Source organism: Trichosurus vulpecula, chromosome 5 (genome assembly GCF_011100635.1).
Source record: "Trichosurus vulpecula isolate mTriVul1 chromosome 5, mTriVul1.pri, whole genome shotgun sequence".
NCBI classification, from domain to species: domain Eukaryota; kingdom Metazoa; phylum Chordata; class Mammalia; order Diprotodontia; family Phalangeridae; genus Trichosurus; species Trichosurus vulpecula.
The window spans coordinates 125,356,198-125,376,414 of NC_050577.1; the positions used below are offsets into that span (position 1 = coordinate 125,356,198).

The window sequence follows — 20,217 nt, forward strand, 5'->3', positions numbered from 1 at the left end:
TAGCCTGGGGAATTCCTTATGGGAGGACTGTGTGAGTGAGTTGGAAAAGAAATATCTTGAGTGGAAGGATTTTGCCACCAGGCTGACTAGGTATAGATGTGGTCCTGACTAACAAAAGATCTGAAATGTGTTGATTAGCTCAAGGCATGAGTAGTTTCACAAGAGAAAGTTAGATTACTCTCTTTGAAGAAGCCCTAGATTTCCATGACTGCAGCAGCTCAGAGAAACAGCATAACACAAGAGGGGTGTGCAGAAGACAGCTGAAAAGGCTCATGAGATCTTGGTTGGGTATTTGGGGGATAGGAGGCATCTCAGAAATTGGCAAATGCTACATATCAGGACTTGATTTATTGTCCAAGATTTAAGAAAAAGTTAATTATGCAAATTAAATTTAAGAGCATGTTGTACTTTTTTTTTTTGAGAACTGTTGTTAAAAATTTACCAGCACACTCCAACAGATGACAACAGCAGCTCTTCAGTGTAGCTTTGGAAAAAGAGAGGATACATAGCTATTATAGTGGAATAACAGGGAGGTATAGCCGGCATCAGAGAGATACGATGGTTTCTGGGAGATGGATGAGGCTTTGCTCAGGCCTATCTAGTGGTTCCAGATCAGGATCGGAATTTAATGAGATACTTGTAGACTGTATACATTTAATAAAAAGGAGTTTACTTAATAGCATTGAAAGGGTATTCAGGATGGTTGCAACACTGATATATTTAGATGCAGCTCCGTTGTCTCCCCATTTGCCACCTTGATATACACTTGAGGATCCTCCTTCTTTACTGGGCGTTTTTACATAGGTTACTAGGAAATTTTAGCAAAGACTCAAGCATTAGTCTTCAAGACCATTAAATCTTGAAGATACTTTCATTGCTCTTTAGGGGAAATGTAACAGCTTAGTTTACTTGGAGCAGATGTGGCTCCTACCACAGGGAGCTTATAATCCAAAAATCAAACACCATAAATTGTTGGGGATAGGGAGGCTGGAGGGGATGTTGGCTAGAGGAAAGTGTGACCTCTTGCATCAGTATGACAATCTGCAGGAGACTCTACCTCATTGCATAAAGGGGGATTTTTCCTGGTTATTGATTTTACTATTTTGTGCCAAATAAAAGTTTTGCCATTTGATATATGGTTCCTGGTCTGTTGGTAGAGAATAAACCGATGGGGGTTTAAGCTGTATTTGTTTTACTATGAGCAGTTAAAACACCCCATCTTGAAAATGGGTAATAGTTTATCTGTGCTACCCATGATTTCATGTGCCCATTCTCACCATTGGTGCAGAGTAGTAACAGCTAGCTTTTATAGAGAGCTTTAAGTATGCAAAGCACTTTACAAATATCATCTAATTTTATTCACACAACAACACTATTATTATTATCCCCATTTTACAGATGAGGAAAACTGGCAGGATCACATAGCTAGTAAATTACCTTGAACTCTGATCTTCCTGACTCTAGAGCTAGGGATATATCTGCTGTATCACCTAGCTGTCTCCAGATACCAGACACTTTAAGGAATCAGAGTTTTAGGTGATAGTCTCGGGGCAATGGAGATATAACAATTTATCAATGATTATTTATTAAGAATGTACTATGATCCAGGCATTGTACTTGGTAATGGGGTAAATACATATCAAACATACAAAGACTTACAGTGGATGCAACAAGGTAGTATTGAATAAACCCCAGTATTTGTGTGATACCTCCTTATTATATTCCAAGACAACTATTTTATTTGTTGAAACTTCTGGTTTGTCTACCTGCCTTAAGTCTCTCCCCACACCACTCCATCCTTTACTCAGCTAGTCTTCCTAAACCTTAGGAAGTCTGACCATATCACATCTCCTACACACCCTGTTCAATAGACTCTAATGGCTCCCTATTTTCCTCCAGGATCAAATACAAAATCCTGTTTGGCTTTTAAAGTCCTAACTTGTCCCTTTCCTAATTTTCCAGTTTTCTTACACTTTACCCTAACTCTCATCATACTCTCACATCTAGTGACATTGACTATCTTGCTGTTTTTCATACCTGTAGGACACTCCAATTTCCTGCAATTTTACTGTGTCCCCCACAACTAAAAAATTCTTTCTCATATCCTTCTGACTTCCTTCAAGTCCTAGCTAAAGTTCCACCCTCTCAGAAGCCTTTCCCACTCTCCCTTAATCCTACTGCTTTCCCATCGTGATTATCTCCAATTCACCTATCCTTTATCTACTGCTTGTATATAGTTGTTTGCCATGTTGTCTCCCTCAATAGAATGAGTTCCTTGAGAGCAAGGACTGGTTGTTTTTTTTTGCCCTTGTATCGTTTATGTCTAGAGTAGTTCGCAAGCATTTCATAAATGCTTATCGACTTGGACCAAACACACAATTCAGGCGTATCAGCATTCAGGATTCAGCATTGCACAAAAATATGCAACATCGATTTTTAAAAAATTGTTGAGGTTTATTTCAAAGCATTCGTCAACTATTTCTTCATTAATTCAACAAACGTTTCTTAAGTGCCTACTAAGGGCCAGGCACCGTAAAATCACCGACGCCTTATAGCTGTAAAGGACTTGTTACAGGTAACGCCCCCAACTGAGTCTGCTTAAGTGAACTAAATAAAAACGGAGCGTTCGGCCCCTCTCCTGGATGGGAAAAGAGGGGTGAGTCCCGCCTCGGAGGAGGAGGAATCCTTTCTTAGGGCTCACGGACAAGGTCGGTGCGGAGGCGGTTAAAACACCAGGCGCAAGACGTTTGTGCCCCTCCGGGCTGGCCCGGCGGTGCAGGAAGGCCGGCCGCTTCCACGCAATCCCCTGGGGCCGAGAGCGGCCTGCAGGTGAACTCCTCCGCTCCCTCGGAAGTTGGGACAAAGTTGGAGAAAAGCTCGGACACCTGCAGTTTCGGGCAACGCTGCTCGGTTGGGGGGGTGTTCAGGGGGCGAGGCGGGCGCGCGTTCTGTCTGCGATTTCCCCGAACAAGCCCCATTTCCTAGGGGGCAACCAAGGGCTGCTGGGAGGTTCGGAAAGGGGAGAGGTGAGTGGGTGCAGGAGGGAGATAGAATTCGCCCCCCTCCCTCCAGCCACTTCTGCTCCTTTAGTCCCCGAGAAGCTGTAGCAGTTGCAGCTGGGCCCCAACTGCACCCCGCGAACTTCACAGGCCAACAGGTCGACCTCACGAGGGAGGAGACCCTGAGGGCACGTCGTCACCTTCGCGCACAGCGGGCGGGTGCTAGCTGTGCGCACCGGCCGCACTCCCACCTCGGGCGGAAGGGGAGGCGGGGCCTGGAGGCGAGGAGGCGGAGCCTACGGGGCAGGACTGGGCGGGCGGACTGGGACGAGGGGAGGGGGGGAGGAGGAGAAAGGTTGCTCTGACTCCGGCGGCCGCGAGTTTCCGGCGTGCACCCCCGCCTCCCGTGTCCTGTGGTCTCGCCCGCCCCCGCTGCCATGTTGGATTGTGCAGCCCCCACCGCAGCCGCCGCCGCCGTCGTTGCCGTTGCCGCTGCCGCGGTACAGCCGGAGGAGTCAAGAGTTTAGCGCCGTCGCCAGTCGCGGAGGACGCGGATAGCAAAGCACCGCCAGCTGGGAACCTCTCTCTTCCACTAACCCCGAAGGGAGGTCCCCCCAACCCCCGCCCGCGGCCGGCTCCTCCTCGTCCCCCCCTCCCCCAGAAGCCCTGCGAGATGCTGCGGCTCTGACTCCGCTCCTCCCCGCCCCTGTCACTGCGAGGGGGAGACCCACGCAGCCACCCGGCCGCCCCGCGGCGGAGGAGGAGGACGAGGAAGACACGGCCCCGGCTCCAGCCCCGGCCCCGCCGGCCCCCGCCACCATGAGCAACAGCCAGCCGCAGCAGCAGCAACCGCCGCCGCCGAGGAGGGTCACCAACGTGGGCTCGCTGCTCCTCACCCCGCAGGAGAACGAGGCGCTCTTCAGCTTCCTCGGCAAGAAATGTGTGGTCAGTTTCCCGAAATTCGCGGCCCGCTCTGAAAAGAGTGGCAGAGGGGAGGGGAGGGGTCGTCCCGGGAGCGCTCCCCTCCGGGGCCCAGCCAGGGAGGCGGGGGTTGCCGGGGGCCGCCGGGGGCCGAGGCAGTGTCACCTTTCCGAGCTGTGCCCCCGCCAGCTTCCCTGCCTTCTCTCCTTCAAACTTTACTCTCAGGCCGCTGGGGGCGTGCGGGGGAGGGGTTCCTTTTCCCCGGGAGTCTCCCCATCCCCAGATACGGGGCTCCTCTTCTTCGGACTCTCACTTAACCGCCTTGAGCAGTCTACAGTATCATCCAAAATGGGAAAGACTTGGGGAGACCGAAGCTTAGAAATGAATGAAGTGTGCCAGGAAGTACCCCCCCACCCCCAGCTCATTCGCTCTCCCCCGTCCCCTCCCGACTTTAGGCTCTTTAGGAGAAATGCTTGGGTGCTTTGGGGTTGCAATGCAAGCAGTTCCCCGGGTCCTTCCGTTTCCAATCGAAAGGTCTGGTTAAAGCAGGAAATGCTGCGGCTCCTCGTACAGTGCTTGTTTCTCCTACATTCTCACCCGGGCCTGGTTCCTCCTTTCCTCCCTCCCTACCGGTGCTTGTCTTCCCCTGGAAGGCTGGGGAGGTGGAGGGGGGGGTGGGGAGGCGGGGAATGGATGCTGTTTGCCTCTCCGCCATGCGCAGTGGAAACTCGGTCTCTATTACTTCTCAGCTCCGGGGAAGCGGAGGGGGTGGGGGGGACGGGACGGGACGGGAACGGCTGAGCCAGAAGTCTTGGATTGTGGTGGTGCGGCGGCTAACTCCAAGCCCAGATGGCTGGTTGGGAGCGAGGAGTTCTGCTGTGGGAAGGGGGAAATGTGTGTTGTTGACGGAAGCATTCATTACACTGGCTGCTGGCAGTTCTGGGGGTGGGGAGGTTTTTCCACGGTGGTGGTGTAGGCCTTGTCAAGCTTGGGCTCCATCTCCCTGCGGGTGGCTTGGGGCAGGGCTGTGGTTGAGTTTGTTGGAGAGCTGGCTTGGTTCCTCCTCTCCCTTGCTTGTTACCACCTGCAGAGTTTTATGTGACCCGCGACCAAGCAGTCACAGCATAAGGGAGGAAAATTTAGCAGAGAGATGTAATCATGCAACTACCTTCCATCGTAATATTAAGTTATGTTAGGCCAGGCTACACCTGTTTGTACAAGAAGTCAGGATTAGAAAATTTCAGGAATGTTATCAGATTAATTGTTAACTCTCCAAGAGTCGACCCTTTGTTTAATGTGCAAGAGTTGGAGCTTATAGGCTGGATCATTCGATTCAACTACAGATGTACTTGTACTTCAGCTTTTGAAAATTAAATTTCAGGTAAAGTGGTTGGCCACAACGATAGGTTAGGAGGGAGAAGTTTGTGGCTTATGATATTTAAGGGCTTTTTGTGACTTTTGCCTGTATCCTTATTTTCTATTCTTGCAAGTGTGAAATGTTTACTTTGTTTAAACTTTAGATTTTTGACTTAGTGATTGTTAATTTTAAAACTATAAAATAATCATTCGAACAATAGAAATCATGCGTGAAAATTTTAAGGGAAAAGAGTAAACATTTTTGTAGTGCTGACTGTGCCGGGTGCTTTTTACAAAGTGACCCTGCTAGGTAGTTTTAATATTATCACCCCCATATTGCAGTTCAGGAAACCTCGGCAAACAAAAGTTCAGCGATTTGTCCAGGATCACTCACATAGCTAAGTGAGTATTTGAGAACTGATTTGAATTCACATCTTCCTAAATCTGCCCACCAGCTGCCTCCTAGAGTGTCACTCTTATAAAGAACTGTGTGAGGTTCCTAGAATACTGTGTGGAGATATTTAAAATTTAAAAAAAAAAATCATTCCTATCTATATAATGAATTACCTTATAGTTAAGATATACTTTGAAATTTCATCAAATTTTTACACTTGGTACGTTTTCTGAGGTGAAGAGGAAGTAATTTTCATATCAGACACATTTAGACAGGAAGGGAAATAGCATTTGTATTCATGTATACTAAGTAATTACTGTGAGATTGCCTTTGCTGTTTACTGTTTGCTGCCTCTTGCATTTTCAAAGAATGATTGGTGGTTGGAAGGACACTGAACAACTATAATACAGAAAGGCAGTGTGTTTCAGTGGTTGAAGTAGTCAACTGATAAACTGTTAAATTATTCTTTGTCCAGCCTTTTTGTCATGTCATTCAGTATCAAACAAGACAAACTCTTTCCTTAACGACCCTACATTATGCCTGTCTGTTTTGGATAGAATGCTGTTTCAAGTCAAGACATATAAGGCATTATGATAGGCACTGAGGATAACGTGACAAAGAGGAAGTGTTTGCCTTCAAGGAGCTCACATTCTACTATAGGTAGGTAGGATGGAGGGTGATAAAGAATGAATGCAGATGAGTAAAGTACAAATTAATTCGAAGAGCTAGAAAACTTTAATATGGGACAATTGTGAAGAAGATAAACTTTGAAAAATGATAAAAATTCTGAGAGGCGATTTTAGCCATGAGGGAATGGCTTGTACATGTGAACAGTCAAAATGTGGAATGATAAGTTCTCGGAACAACTAGCTTATAGTCTAGTTCATCAGGAACAGAGAGTGCTGGAAGGGGACAATGATATGAGATAAGTCAATAGCCACATTTTGGAGGTCTTTAAACGTTAGATTAAGGAGCTTTTATTTTATCCTTGTCTTCATTGTGGTCAGGAAATCATCAAAGGCTTTGAAGCAGAGGAGTGAAGAACTTAAAGGTCTTAGTGTTAAATTAAGTGAAATATTTTTGTTTTAGGAAAATTCCATTTGAATAATTATGCAGATGCTCTTTTTTGATTTCAAATAATGACGTATTGCTCTAACTAGAAGCCATATTAACATTTAAGCATGTTGTGAATCCACTGTAGTAGTAGAAGTAACAGATAATGCTCCAGGTTGTTATTGTTGTTTTATTGTCTGTGGTTGATTTGAATTTAGTGTATAAGGCTTTGTGGAGGAAGTAAGTCTTCATACTGTATCTGAAATATGCCTTTAAGTATACTGATGTGTTTTGTGTTAATGGACTTTTTCCCTCCTAACACTTGTTTTTAAAATAAGCCTATTTCTGATTAATTTTATTAAACAACAGGTTAAATTTTCTTATAAAGAAAAAAAATCAAAAGATGTTCTAAACTAGAATATCTGGCCCCCTTTTAGAGTGAATATTGCTTCTGTGTAGTTAAATTTAGTTTTAGTGTTACTGGGTTTGTTTGTTTTTTGTTTGTTTTTACTGAACCTGTGTTCTTATAGGAACAGGGAACTCCCAGTGAGGAAACTCAGTCTACCAATGCAGTTCACCTACTTTATAACTTATAGTTTTAGAGAGTTGCCTGGGGACATTGAATTAGACTGACCCTTTGTCCATAGTTGCACCACCACGTGTCAGAGGTGGGACTTGAATCCAAGTCTTACTGAGTCTTGACCCAGCTTTTCATCCTTTACTTCCATGCTGCTTCTCTCTCTAAAAACAAACCAAAACAAACAAAAAACTTTATAGAAAAGAGTAACTGTAAATTTTCTAATTGGAGGTGAATATATAAAATCATTTACTGAGGGGATAGGGCAAGCCTTGAATTGGAACACTGCAACTGCTTGTCTCACTTAACAGGATGGAGTGCTACTTTTTCCAGTGTTTGCCTCTGTTTGTTTCTTTCAATTGACTTAACTCAGTCTTTTCCAAGAAAACTTCCTTGATTAAGATTAATCAGCACTACTTTTGTTCCTCAGCATTTGTGTATACTGTTAAGTTTATGTTCTTTTTTAACTTATTTATTTTATCTAATTCTTTATTGGACCTACCCAATCACACAGCAGAAAGCAGGTGTCTTCTCTGTGTTCCAAGATATCTATAGCTTAATATTTAAGATCATAGAGTTTAGAGCTAGAAAAGATAATCCAGCGAAAAATCCTTTCTTTCTAAGACCTAGAGAGGTTAACCAACTTACCCAAGATCACACAAGCAGAACAGAAATTCAGTCCTGGTCCTCTGACCAATTTCCCTTTCTATAACACCACAGCATTTGTGCTTAGACCAATCTTCTTTATACACAGATCTGATTATACCATTTCTGCGCTCAAAACTCACTAAGGACCTCCTCGTGTCTCCCCAGTAAGGTACATATTCCTTTATATTAAAAAGCCTTCCAATCCAATCTGGTTAGCACCCATCTTTCCATTTACTTCACATTGTCCTTCAGACTGAGCTACTTAACTTTCATTGAACATGTCCAGAGCTTTCCTGCCTCTGTGCAAGAGGTGAATGTGTCTAACTGGGCTAAGAATTTAATGAGGGGATGTGGCAAGCCATAATCTTGGTTATTGCAACTATATATCTTTCCTGCTAGGATAAAGTGTTGCTACTTTTCACCAAGTTCACCTTTGGTTTTATCAGAGCTGCCTCCCTCACCTTTGGAATCCCAAATTCCCATCTGTTGAAGTCTTGCCATTGGCTCAAGACTTCATTCACCTGCCAAATCCTCCTTAAAGTCTATTTTGTTGCCTCTTTGGACTCTTATCCCACTTTACTTTCTGGCTTGAGGTTCTCCTAACATTTTGTTAACTCCCTATTGTATTTCATTTTATATTATTCTATAATGTAATCTCCCTTATTCAATTTAACTCAATAAACATCTAAAGAGTTACCATGTGCTAGTTACTATGTAATCTTGTTTTTGTGTTTGTCCTTCTTTTTCAAAGAGGACCATGACATCAGGGAATGGATGACATGATTTGCAGTTGACTTTGATTTGAGTAAGGGAGGGCTGTGCAGGGTCACCAGCCTCAGTTTCTCCTCCAGAGCCATCTGGATCCATTGACCAGATATTCATCAGAATGACTGGAGATGGCCCAGGATGCAGTGGGAGACCCTGGCCCTTTTAGGCTAAGGCCTTTTCATGTACTCACTTAGAGTGAGGTAAATAAAGCCCATTCAGTGAATAGGCTTCTTTAAGAAGTGAGTCAAGGGATGACCCCTTTAATAAGAAAAAATGAAAAAAAAATTCAAGCTGGGAGGGTAAGACCCTCAGGGTTGCTGTTCCAAAGAGAAACTGTTACCATTGACATTCACTGTAAGCCAGAAGGGCCTAAAATACAGCTGTCAAGTGGAGCTTGGGCAGGGATCTATCGTGGTTCAATCTATGAGCTTCAGAGTGAACTGTGTTTAAGGAAGGAAGGAAGAAATCCAGCCAGTAAACCCCAAGTTAAGTAGGCAGCTTCTGGCCATCAAAATTTACGTTCCTTTGGAGAGGAGAAAGAGGAGAGGGTCTAATAGTATGCTAGAAACTCAGGATACAAAGACAAAATGAAAGAATCCTTGACTGAAGAGCTTTTGAGGAAGCTATGTTCAGAGACAGAGCAGGTAGGATCAGGAAAGGCTTTGGGATGGAGAGAGCCTACATTTATTAGGAAATGCATTCCAGGCATACGGGGTCTGCTGAATTTGGGGTCAATTAGTAGTCTAATTTAGCTGGAATGGAGAGTGCATGAAGAGGGAACTGTGTGAAATAATTGGAGAAAGGTAGATTTGAGTCAAATTATAGAAGGCTTTAAATGCCAATCTAAGAATTTTGTGCTTGTACTCTGGAGGCAGTAGGGAGCCACTGAAGATGTTTGGCCAGGGGAATGACATGGTCATTAGATGCTTAATAAATTATTGTTTTAAGGGATGGTTGTTAGAACTCATCTTTGCTTCTTAAAGTTGCTGAAACTTAACACTGTTCAGAATCAGACTTCACTATTTGGGCTTTACTGTTTAAATAATAAATATAACTTGATTGTACTGATCCTGAAATAGCGAAGGTAACAGCAGTAGTAACCATGAGAGACTAGGACACAGTGAAAGAGAGCCCGACCCTAGCGTTCTTCATGTAGTAGTTAATTCAGAATTTTTTGTTCAGAACTTTTTGTTGTACCTAACATAATCTTCCTTCCTTATTCTGAACTTTGGTAGATTAATGCTGATATTTTTGATGAGTAGAATCAGTGCCTCTATTTGGATAGGGAAGTACAGATAGTCTGTTGATATTTGAAGGAGGAGAAAACCAGAAGACCTGTTGTTTTTCTTTCAGGTGGCTGCAGTGCTCTGCCGAATAGCAAGGGAAGTTCATTGTTGTAGTGCTGTTGTCATCTTTGGCATACATGTTGGCAATTCATGGGATCATAGACTTAGCTCTCTGAAAAGACTAGCTATATCATGAAGTCTAATACCCTGGTTTTAAAGATGAGGAAACAAGTAACTTGCTCAAGTAGCAGGGACAAGATTGAACCCAGGTCCTCCAACTACATATCTAGGGCACAGAAACCACACTTTCTCCAAGAGGAACCTTAGCCCACCCTTGCCAAGCCATTTTTTCCTACATCTCCAAAAAAAAAAAAAAAAAGGCCAAAGGAAGAATATAAAAGGCTTAAGTAATATTAAGAGAGAACAATTATCACCCAAATAAGGGAGGATTATTAAACAACTTGAGGTAGTAATATAGCACTGGACTGGATGTCAGAAGATTCTGGTCCCAGCACTGTCACTAACTCACAATTCAAAGCTTGGGTAAATCATTTAATTTTTCTTAACCTCAGTTTTCTCATCAGTAAAAGGAGAGGTTATACTAGATGAACTTTCTGTTATGTCCCAGTTCTAATAGTCTATGTTTCAGTGCATTGTCATGATTATTAGAAAATGTTTATTCAGCAAGCATTTATTAAGCCCTTGTTATGTGTTAGATATGTGTTAAGCTCCAGGGATGCAAAGAAAAATGAAACAGTTCTTCCCCTTAAGGAACTTATATTCTATTGGATAAAAACAACATAAACATAGAAAATTAAATACAAAATATATACAAAATAATCTTGAGGGGAGCACAACTAGCGCCTGAGAAGATAGGTTAGGGTAGGCTTCTTGTAGAAGTTAGCACTTGAGATGGACAGGTTTTCTCTGAGGGGAGAGGAGGAAGAGAATGCATCCCAGGCAAAGACCCAGAGAATAGAGTGTGAATGTATTGTAGACAGGACAGCAGGCAGGCCAGTTAGACTAGAACTGGTTGGATATCTATTGGGGGAATAGAGGTAGAGGTGGGGAGAGAAATCACCAAAATTGTGGTATTGAATGTAAGGGAATACTGTTATGCTGTAAGAAGTAATCGAGGGGATAGTTTCAGGGAAACTTGGGAGTGATTTTATGAACTGATGTAGAGTAAAATGAGCAGCAGAAGAATAATTTATATAATAATAATAGCTAACATTTATATATCTCTTACTATGTGCTACACACTGTGCCAAGTACTTTACAATTATTTCCTCATTTGATCATAACAACCCGGAGAGATATATGCTCTTCTTACCCTGATTTCACAGATGAGGAAACTGAGGCAGAGGTGTGGTTTGTCTGGGATCACATAGCTCAGAATTGTCTGAAGCTGGATTTGAATTTGAAAATTTTCCTTACTGTAACCAGGCCCAATGCTCTACCCTTTGTGCCACCTACCTGCCTCACAAGATCTTAACAACAACAGTATAAAGAGAAACAGTTTTGAAAGACTTGAGAACTCTGATCTGTGCTGTGACCAACCACAGTTCTAGAGGACTGATGATGAAGCATGCCACCCTACCTCTTGAGAGAGTGATGATAGATTCAAAATGCAGAACAATTTTTGGACATAGCCAGTGTGTAAATTTGTTTTGCTTGAATTCTGTATTTGTTTTAAAAGGACTTTGTATTTTTTTTTTATTTTTTCCCAGCGATGGGAGAATAGGAGGGCCTGAGGACATAGGAATATAATATTAAAAATAAAAGGAGGTCATTGGGGAGTTATTTTAAAAATACAGAGAAGAGAACAGAAGGAATTCCAGAAACAAGCATAGACAAGCAGAATGGCGGAGAGTATATAGAGAAGAGAATAGGGCCCAAGACAGAGCCCTGAGGTAAACCCATTCCTAAGGGGTGATTGAAGGATGATGATCCAGGTAAAAAAGATTGATAAGAAGCAATTAGATGGAGAACTGGCTGGGGACGGTGGTATGAAGGCCAGGAAGGAGAGAGTGCCCAGGAGGACAAGGTGGTCTGTTAGTGTCAGAGGTCAATAAGCTACAGAGAAGTAAATAAGGATAAGAACCAAGAAAAAATGATGCAATTTATCAGTTATTTCATCATTGGTAATCTTAAGAGACAGTTTTCAATTGAATGATGAGATCTGAAGCCAAATTGCAAAGGGCTGAGGTGAGAAAATGGAAGTGTTTGACTGAAAAGGGGGAAAGATATTGAACACTAGCTTGAAATAGTAGGATCAAATGGAGAGTTTTGAAGAACGAGAGTAGATCTAGACCTATTTCAGTAATAGGGAAGGGCCAGTGGGTAATGAAAAAACTAGATTTTAGGGAAAGATGATCTAAGGAGGCAAACTTCTGGAGGAGATGAGTTGGGAGGGAATAGGCTGAAAGGCATAAGTGGGGAGGTTGAGGTTTACAAGGAGAAAGGCTAGATCAGAAAACAGGGAGATACTGTTGAGGTGATTTGTAATGTAGAGTTGAGGGGGAAAAGGGAATTATTCATAGATGGCCTCAGTTTTTACAGGTGAAGTGTTTGGTGAGGTTCCTTTACTTAGAAAGAGGGTATGGGGATGATATAGGTGGCGTAATGAGAGAATAGAAGAGAGATTGGAGGGGACACTTAGGGAAGTGAGATAATTAAATGTTTATTTGCAAGTGCTATGAGTGTTGTCAGTTTATTTTCTGAAATCTTGTTTTTATTTTAAATTGAGTTATTGTTTTACAAGGTGCTAGATATTGCATGGCTTTGATGATTTTCCAGCTTTTTCTAATAGATATTATTGATATCTTTTGTTTTTACCCCAACTCTCTCCCAAAGAGCCATACTAAAAAATTTTTAAAGAGAGGAAAAAGAGGGGGAAAAAATTGCAATACCGGTGAACACATTGAAAAAACTCTTGTTACATGCATTGTTTTCCATCCGTGAACCCTACCTACCTCTGCTAAGTAGTGGGAAAAATGTTTCTTCTCTTATCTCTTTTTTGGGGGCCAAACTTGTTCTTTATAATTTCATAACTTTCAATTTCTATAGTTTTGTGGTTCTTTTTTCCAGTTTACTCTGTTATAGTTGTTGTGTGTATTGTTTTCCTGGCTCTGTTTATTTCATTCTGCATCAATTCATATAAATCTTTACATGCTTCTCTGTATTCATCATGTTTGTTTCTTACTGCACAGTAGTAATATTCCATTACACTTGAGTGACATAATTTGTTTAGCTGTCTCCTAATCATTAGGCACTTCTTTTGTTTGCAGATCTTTGCTACCACAAAACGATGCTGTCATAAGAATTTTGGTATATGTGAAGGGGTTTTGTTTTTTTTTGTCAGTGGTCTCCTTGGGATATATTGCTAGCAGTGAAATCTCTGTTTTAAAAGGTATGGTCATTTTAGCCACTTTTATTTACATTACTTCAGACAGTTTTCCAGGATGGTAGTTTCCCCATCAACAATGTATTAATGTTCTTGTCCTCCCCAACTCTTCCAACAGTGACTGTTTCCTTCTTTGTCATCTTGGCCAGTTGGCTGGGTATGAGGTGAAACTTCAGGGTTTTCTTTTTACTTTTCTTTAATTAATAGGGATGGGAACCTTCTTTCATATGGTTGTTAGTATTTTGTGATTCTTCGTGTGAGAACTGTTTGTTCTTACCTCTTGACCACATTTATTGGGGAATCCCTTTTGATATTTCTGTTAATATATTTAGCTTGCATATAAAACTCTTATCAGAAATATTTGATAGAAATATTTTTCTCCACCACTTCCCTTTATAGTCTAAATGCATTAATTTTATTTTTGTTTTTTTTAATTTTAATTTTTTATGATTTAAATATTTATTTAATATATTTAATTGTCAGCATTGATTTTCACAAGAGTTTGAATTACAAATTTTCTCCTCATTTCTACCCTCCCCCCCACTCCAAGATGGCGTATATTCTGGTTGCCCTGTTCCCCAGTGAGCCCTCCCTTCTGTCACCCCACTCCCCTCCCATCCCCTTTTCCCTTCCTTTCTTGTAGGGCAAGAGAAATTTCTACACCCCATTGCCTGTGTATCTTATTTTCTAGTTGCATGCAAAACCTTTTTTTTTTTGAACATCTGTTTTTAAAACTTTGAGTTCCAAATTCTCTCCACTCTTCCATTCCTACCCACCCTCCCTAAGAAGTCAAGCAATTCGACATAGGCCACATGTGTGTCATTTTGTATAACCCTTCCACAATACTCATGTTGTGAAAGACTAACTATATTTTACTCCTTCCTAACCTATCCCCCTTTATTGAATTTTCTCCCTTGACCCTGTCCCCTTTCAAAAGTGTTTGTTTTTGAAAGTGTTTGTTGATTACCTCCACCCCCATTTGCCCTCTCTTCTATCATCCCACCCTTTTTTTTAATCTTCTTCCTTTTTCTTTCCTGTGGGGTAAGATACCCAATTGAGTATGTATGGTATTCCCTCCTCAAGTCAAATCTGATGAGAGCAAGATTCCCTCATTCCCTCTCACCTGCCTTGCCTTCTCTTCTCTTCCTACAGAACTGCTTTTTCTTGCCACTTTTATGCGAGATAATTTACCCCATTCTATCTCTCCCTATCTCCCTCTCTCAATATATTCCTCTCTCATCCCTTAATTTGATTTTATTTCTTTTAGATATCTTCCCTTCATCTTCAACTCACCCTGTGCCCGCGCTCACTCGCTCTCTCTCTCTCTCTCTCTCTCCCCATATATATATATATACATATATATATACACATACATATATACATACATATTCACTTATACATATATATACATAAACATATATATATGCATATTCCCTTCAGCTACCCTAATACTGAGGTCTCATGAATCATACACATCATCTTTCCATGTAGGAATGTAAACAAAACAGTTCAACTTTAGTAAGTCCCTTGCACTTTCTTTTTCTTGTTCTTTTTCTTGATTACCTCTTCATGCTTCTCTTGATTCTTGTGTTTGAAAGTCAGATTTTCTATTCAGCTCTGGTCTTTTCGCTGAGAAAGCTTGAAAGTCCTCTATTTTATTGAAAGTCCATATTTTGCCTTGGAGCATGATATTCAGTTTTGCTGGGTAGGTGATTCTTGGTTTTAATCCTAGCTCCATTAACCTCTGGAATATCATATTCCAAGCCCTTCAATCTCTTAATGTAGAAGCTGCCAGATCTTAGGTTATTCTGATTGTGTTTCCACAATACTCAAATTGTTTCTTTCTGGCTGCTTGCAGTATTTTCTCCTTGATCTGGGAGCTCTGGAATTTGGTGACAATATTCCTAGGAGATTTCTTTTTGGGATCTATTTGAGGAGGTGATCGGTGGATTCTTTCAATTTCTATTTTGCCTTGTGGCTCTAGAATATCAGGGCAGTTCTCCTTGATAATTTCTTGAAAGATAATATCTAGGCTCTTTTTTTGATCATGGCTTTCAGGTAGTCCAGTAATTTTTAAATTGTCTCTCCTGGATCTATTTTCCAGGTCAGTGGTTTTTCCAATGAGATATTTCACATTGTCTTCCACTTTTTCATTCCTTTGGTTCTCATTTATAATATCTTGATTTCTCATCAAGTCGCTAGCTTCCACTTGCTCCAATCTAATTTTTAAGGTAGTATTTTCTTCAGTGGTCTTTTGGACCTCCTTTTCCATTTGGCTAATTCTGTCTTTCAAGGCATTCTTCTCCTCATTGGCTTTTTGGAGCTCTTTTGCCATTTGAGTTAGTCTATTTTTTAAGGTGTTGTTTTCTTCAGTGTATTTTTCAGTATTTTGGGGGGTCTCCTTTAGCAAGTCATTGACTTGTTTTTCATGGTGTTCTCGCATCATTCTCATTTCTCTTCCCAATTTTTCTTCTACTTCTCTAACTTGCTTTTCCAAATCCTTTTTGAGCTCTTCCATGGCCTGGGACCAGTTCATATTTTTCTTGGAGGCTTTTGTTGTAGGCTCTTTGACTTTGTTAACTTCTTCTGTCTGTATGTTTTGGTCTTCTTTGTCACCAAAGAAAGAATCCAAAGTGTGAGACTGAATCTGGGTGTGTTTTTGCTGCCTGGCCATATTTCCAGCCAGCTAACTTGACCCTTCAGTTTTTTAGAGGGGTATGACTGCTTGTAGAGCTAAGAGAACTATGTTCCAAGCTTGAGGGTATGCGCCAGCTCTGCCACACCAGCACTGCTCCTTCCCCAAGAACCCTCTACCCGAACTGGACTTAGATCTTCAGCAGGCTCTTCACTCCTGCTCTGATCCTTCACTTAATTCCTCCTACCAGATGGGCCTGGGGCCGGAAGCAACTGCAGCTGTACTTCTGTAGCTGCCCCACCTCCGCTGCCCCAGGGTGGTAGCCGAACTGCAAACTCCTTCCACTCCCGCAGCTTTTCCCGCTAGCCTTCTCTGTTGTCTTTGGTGTTTGTGGGTTGAGAAGTCTGGTAACTGCTGCAGCTCGCTGATTCAGGGCGCTAGGGCGTACTCCGCCTGGCTCCTGCTCTGGTTGGACCGCACCACCCACGCTGGGCTCTGCTCTGCTCCCAGCTCTGGGCGGGACAGACCTCACCCAGAGACCATCCAGGCTGTCCTGGGCTGGAGCCCTACTTCCCTCTGTTGTTTTGTGGGTTTTGCAGTTCTAGAATTGGTTCAGAGCCATTTTTTATAGGTTTTTGGAGGGACTCGGTAGGGAGCTCATGCTAGTCCCTGCTTTCCAGCTGCCATCTTGGCTCCCAGTGCATTAATTTTATTTGTGCAAAAAACTTTTCAGTTTCATATAATCAAATGATCCATTCCATCTTTTGTAATTGCCTTTTGGAGGGTTAAGAGTTAATCTACTACCTTTAGTAGTGTAAGTTATAGGACCTCTTCTGATTTTTTTTATGATATGACCTTTAATATTCAGGTCACACATCCATTCTGAATTTATTTAAATGTTGGAAGATATTAGTTTAAAAGCCTATATTCTGCCAGACTGCTTTCTAGTTCTCCAGGTGTTGGTGTTTAAAATAAGAAAACATTTTTATTTATAAGAATGCTCATTTCTTATTTTAAACCTTAGACTGCTTAATTTTAGTGACCAAAATTTTGTTTTGAGAACTAAATCAAAATTAAGATTAATGCTGAATTCATACTGACTCATTAATATCATTTTAATTCATTATCTAAGTTGACTTGGATAATTAGATGTTAAATAAGATATTAACTTATTCTCTGAAACCAAATAGGTTTCAAGAGGCACAAAGGAGCTTTTCAGAAAATTGGTCAAACTTTCATCAGTGCCTGCTGTGTATCGGGTATTATGTTAGGTGCTGGGATTACAAGAACAAAAATGAAGCAATTCTCTGCCTAAAGGAGCTTACTTTGGGGAGTAAAGAAAGTACAACAGTATTTACATATATAGGTTTATACAGCATATATGCAAAATATAGTTTTGGTTGGGAGGATACTGGGGAGATCAGGAGAAGTTTCATGTAGAGGGTAGTGCTTGAGCTAAGTCTCTCCAAAGATGCATGCAATTCTTAAATGTAGAAGTGAGGATGGAATGTATTCTAGGCATAAGAGACAGTTATGGCAAAAGCATCTAGAGATGAAATGGAATGTCCTTTGAGGAACAGCAAGCAGGCTCCTTTGGAAGCACTGTAGGAGTATTTTATAATGAGGTTGAAAAAGTACGTTTTTCTTTTTCCTTTTTCCAGTTTCTGGTGAGTGGTAGAGGGGAGTGGGCCTGAGGAAAGGATAACAAAAAAACAAAAAAAAAAAAAAACACAATTAGGGATAGAGAAGAGGATCATTAAAGTTTGGGGTTTTTTTTAATGCATAGAGGAGACCAGAAAGAAGGCGAATCATATGAGTAGTACACCTTTTAAAGTTATAGGTTGACCTTTATATTTAAAAAGAAAAGCAAGCTGTACGTAATAGATTGATATAGATTCCCCTGTATGTGGAAATGTCCATTTTATTTAATGTTTAAGTTGAGATTTTTTTTTTTAAGGAAAATATACTGGGTCCTATTATCTGCTAAGTAACTTGCAAGTTACCGTCAATCTTGTAGGATGGTGGCAGGGATTTTAATGTAAAATGTATACATTTTTAAAAGTTACCGTTTGCTTTAAATCTAGATTTAATCTTGTGAATTACGTCAGATTTTCAATTCTGGAGTGAATTGAATTGAAAGCTCCCCACTTAGAAAACAGGTTTAATAAGGACAGCCAAATTTCCTCATGTTGACTACTCAACATTGCACTGTGGTTAAGTTCTGACTGAAGAACACCAGCTCTGCTATATGATACTGAATAACTTTAGCTGGATCCATTAGTTTTCCTAGTTACTATGTTAGATTTTTTTAGTTGTTAATATGATAGATAGAAAGAAAGGCATCATACAACTGGAAGTCAAGGTTAATTGTATTCTGGTGTGTTTCAATCAGTATCGTAATACTTTACTTTTTTGTACCAGTATCTTTTCCAGTTCTATTCTAGTGAAAAAAATACATTTTTCTTTACCAATAGAGTTGAGCATCATTATAAATTGTAACTCTGTCTAGGAATCATAGCTGTCTTTGCAGCAGGTAACATGGTTTCATGAAAATAACAGGGGCCTTAGAATCGAAGCCTGATTTCCAATCTTGGTCTTGCCGAACTTCTGGTTGTGGGGCCTAGAGAAGTCATTTTCCTTCTCACAGCCTCAGTGTTATTGACTTTAGGGGTAATAACACTTGTACTGCTGCTACCCTTAATAGAGTCAAATGAGAAAATAGATGTAAAAGTACTTACTAAATATTAAAGAGGACATAATGTAAGCTGTTATTAGCATAATGAATACTCAGCTTATTAATCAATTCTTTTGCTTGGAAGATTTCCTGAGGGAAAACAAATTTTTACTTCTTTGCTTACTGATAGAATGGATCCTAGATATATAAGTAATATTTTTGCAGATGTTGAGCTGAGTACTTCCATTTTTTAAACATTAAATGGTTTTATGAATCAAGTCTTTTAGTGTATTAAGAACATACTATATTATATAGTTTGTTCCCTCCCATCTATCTTTTCTTCTGTAGTATCTTTGCTAGTATCATTAGCAGCAGTAGGATCATAGGATAACAGATAATTATACAATTTCAGTATTAGTATAGTAGAGTGAAATTGAGTAAGATAACATGAATTTCTTCCTTATATTATACTCATAGAAAAATAGATGGTAGAAGCAACATGATGCCATGGAAACCAAAAATGAGAGATGGGAACCCCTTCTTGAAAGGATTTGAACTAAAGGCACATTGATAACTTTACAACTTATTCAGTGTAATGTAACATCACTTACTACTAGCTTAGTTTGTTATAGCTGAGCATTTTAGGCTCCCTGATCTCATTAACAAAATTTTTTTTAATGTTTTGTTATTCTGAACCTGACAGACACTAACCAACATATATGAACATTTTCCACATGCAATGAACAGAAAAAGAGAATCTCATTTGAAACCAGGAATTTTATTGCATGCTTCATTAGCTTTATGATATCATGATTGGTCATTTCATTGATCCAGAGTTCTTAAGTCATTTAAATTGTTTTTCTTTACAATGTTGTAATCATTATGCATATTGTCCTAGTTCTGCTCACTTTACTCTTTGCCAGTTCTTACAGGTATTCCCAGTTTTCTCTGAATCTGTCATTTTCATGTTCTTTTTATGAAATAGTAATATTCTGTTATATTCATACCATAATTTGTTCATCCATTCACCAATTGATGAAGACTCAGTTTGTTTCCACTTTTTTACTACAATAAAAAGTGCCTCTAGGAAGATTTTTTTACATATGAATCCTTTCTCTTTTGATCCCTTTGGAGTATATGCCTAATAGTGGTATTGCTGGGTTAAAAATTATACATGTTTAGTGACTTTTTTTTTTAATCAGTTCATAATTCCACAGAGTACATTATTTGGCCTGTCTACCCACAGCCCCTTCAGCAATTACTGTTTTCCTTTTTTGTCATCTTTTCGAATTTGATGGATGAGACTTGGAACCCCCAAATTGTTTTAACTTAACATCAATTTCCTATATATAGTAGGTACTTAATAAATGTTGATTGGTTGGTTGAAGGTGGTTGTGAGGATCAAATGAGATATGCTAGCTGCTATTATTGTTATTAAAGCATAATGGTGTTTTCCTGTTTATTTCTTTTAACAATGTCTGTTTTTATTGTATCCTGATC

General features: G+C 40.6%; 1 protein-coding gene across 2 annotated transcripts in view; it reads left to right on the forward strand.

Moving 5' to 3' along the window:
• Positions 1-3,417: 3,417 nt before the first annotated feature.
• WASL (WASP like actin nucleation promoting factor) overlaps positions 3,418-20,217 on the forward strand; it is a 112,191-nt gene continuing 95,391 nt past the window's right edge. For both annotated transcript variants that reach the window (XM_036759612.1, XM_036759613.1), the window contains exon 1: positions 3,418-3,944. In XM_036759612.1, coding sequence (XP_036615507.1) covers positions 3,819-3,944 — 126 coding nt within the window. In that variant the 5' untranslated portion in view covers positions 3,418-3,818. The remainder of the gene's footprint in view (positions 3,945-20,217) is intronic.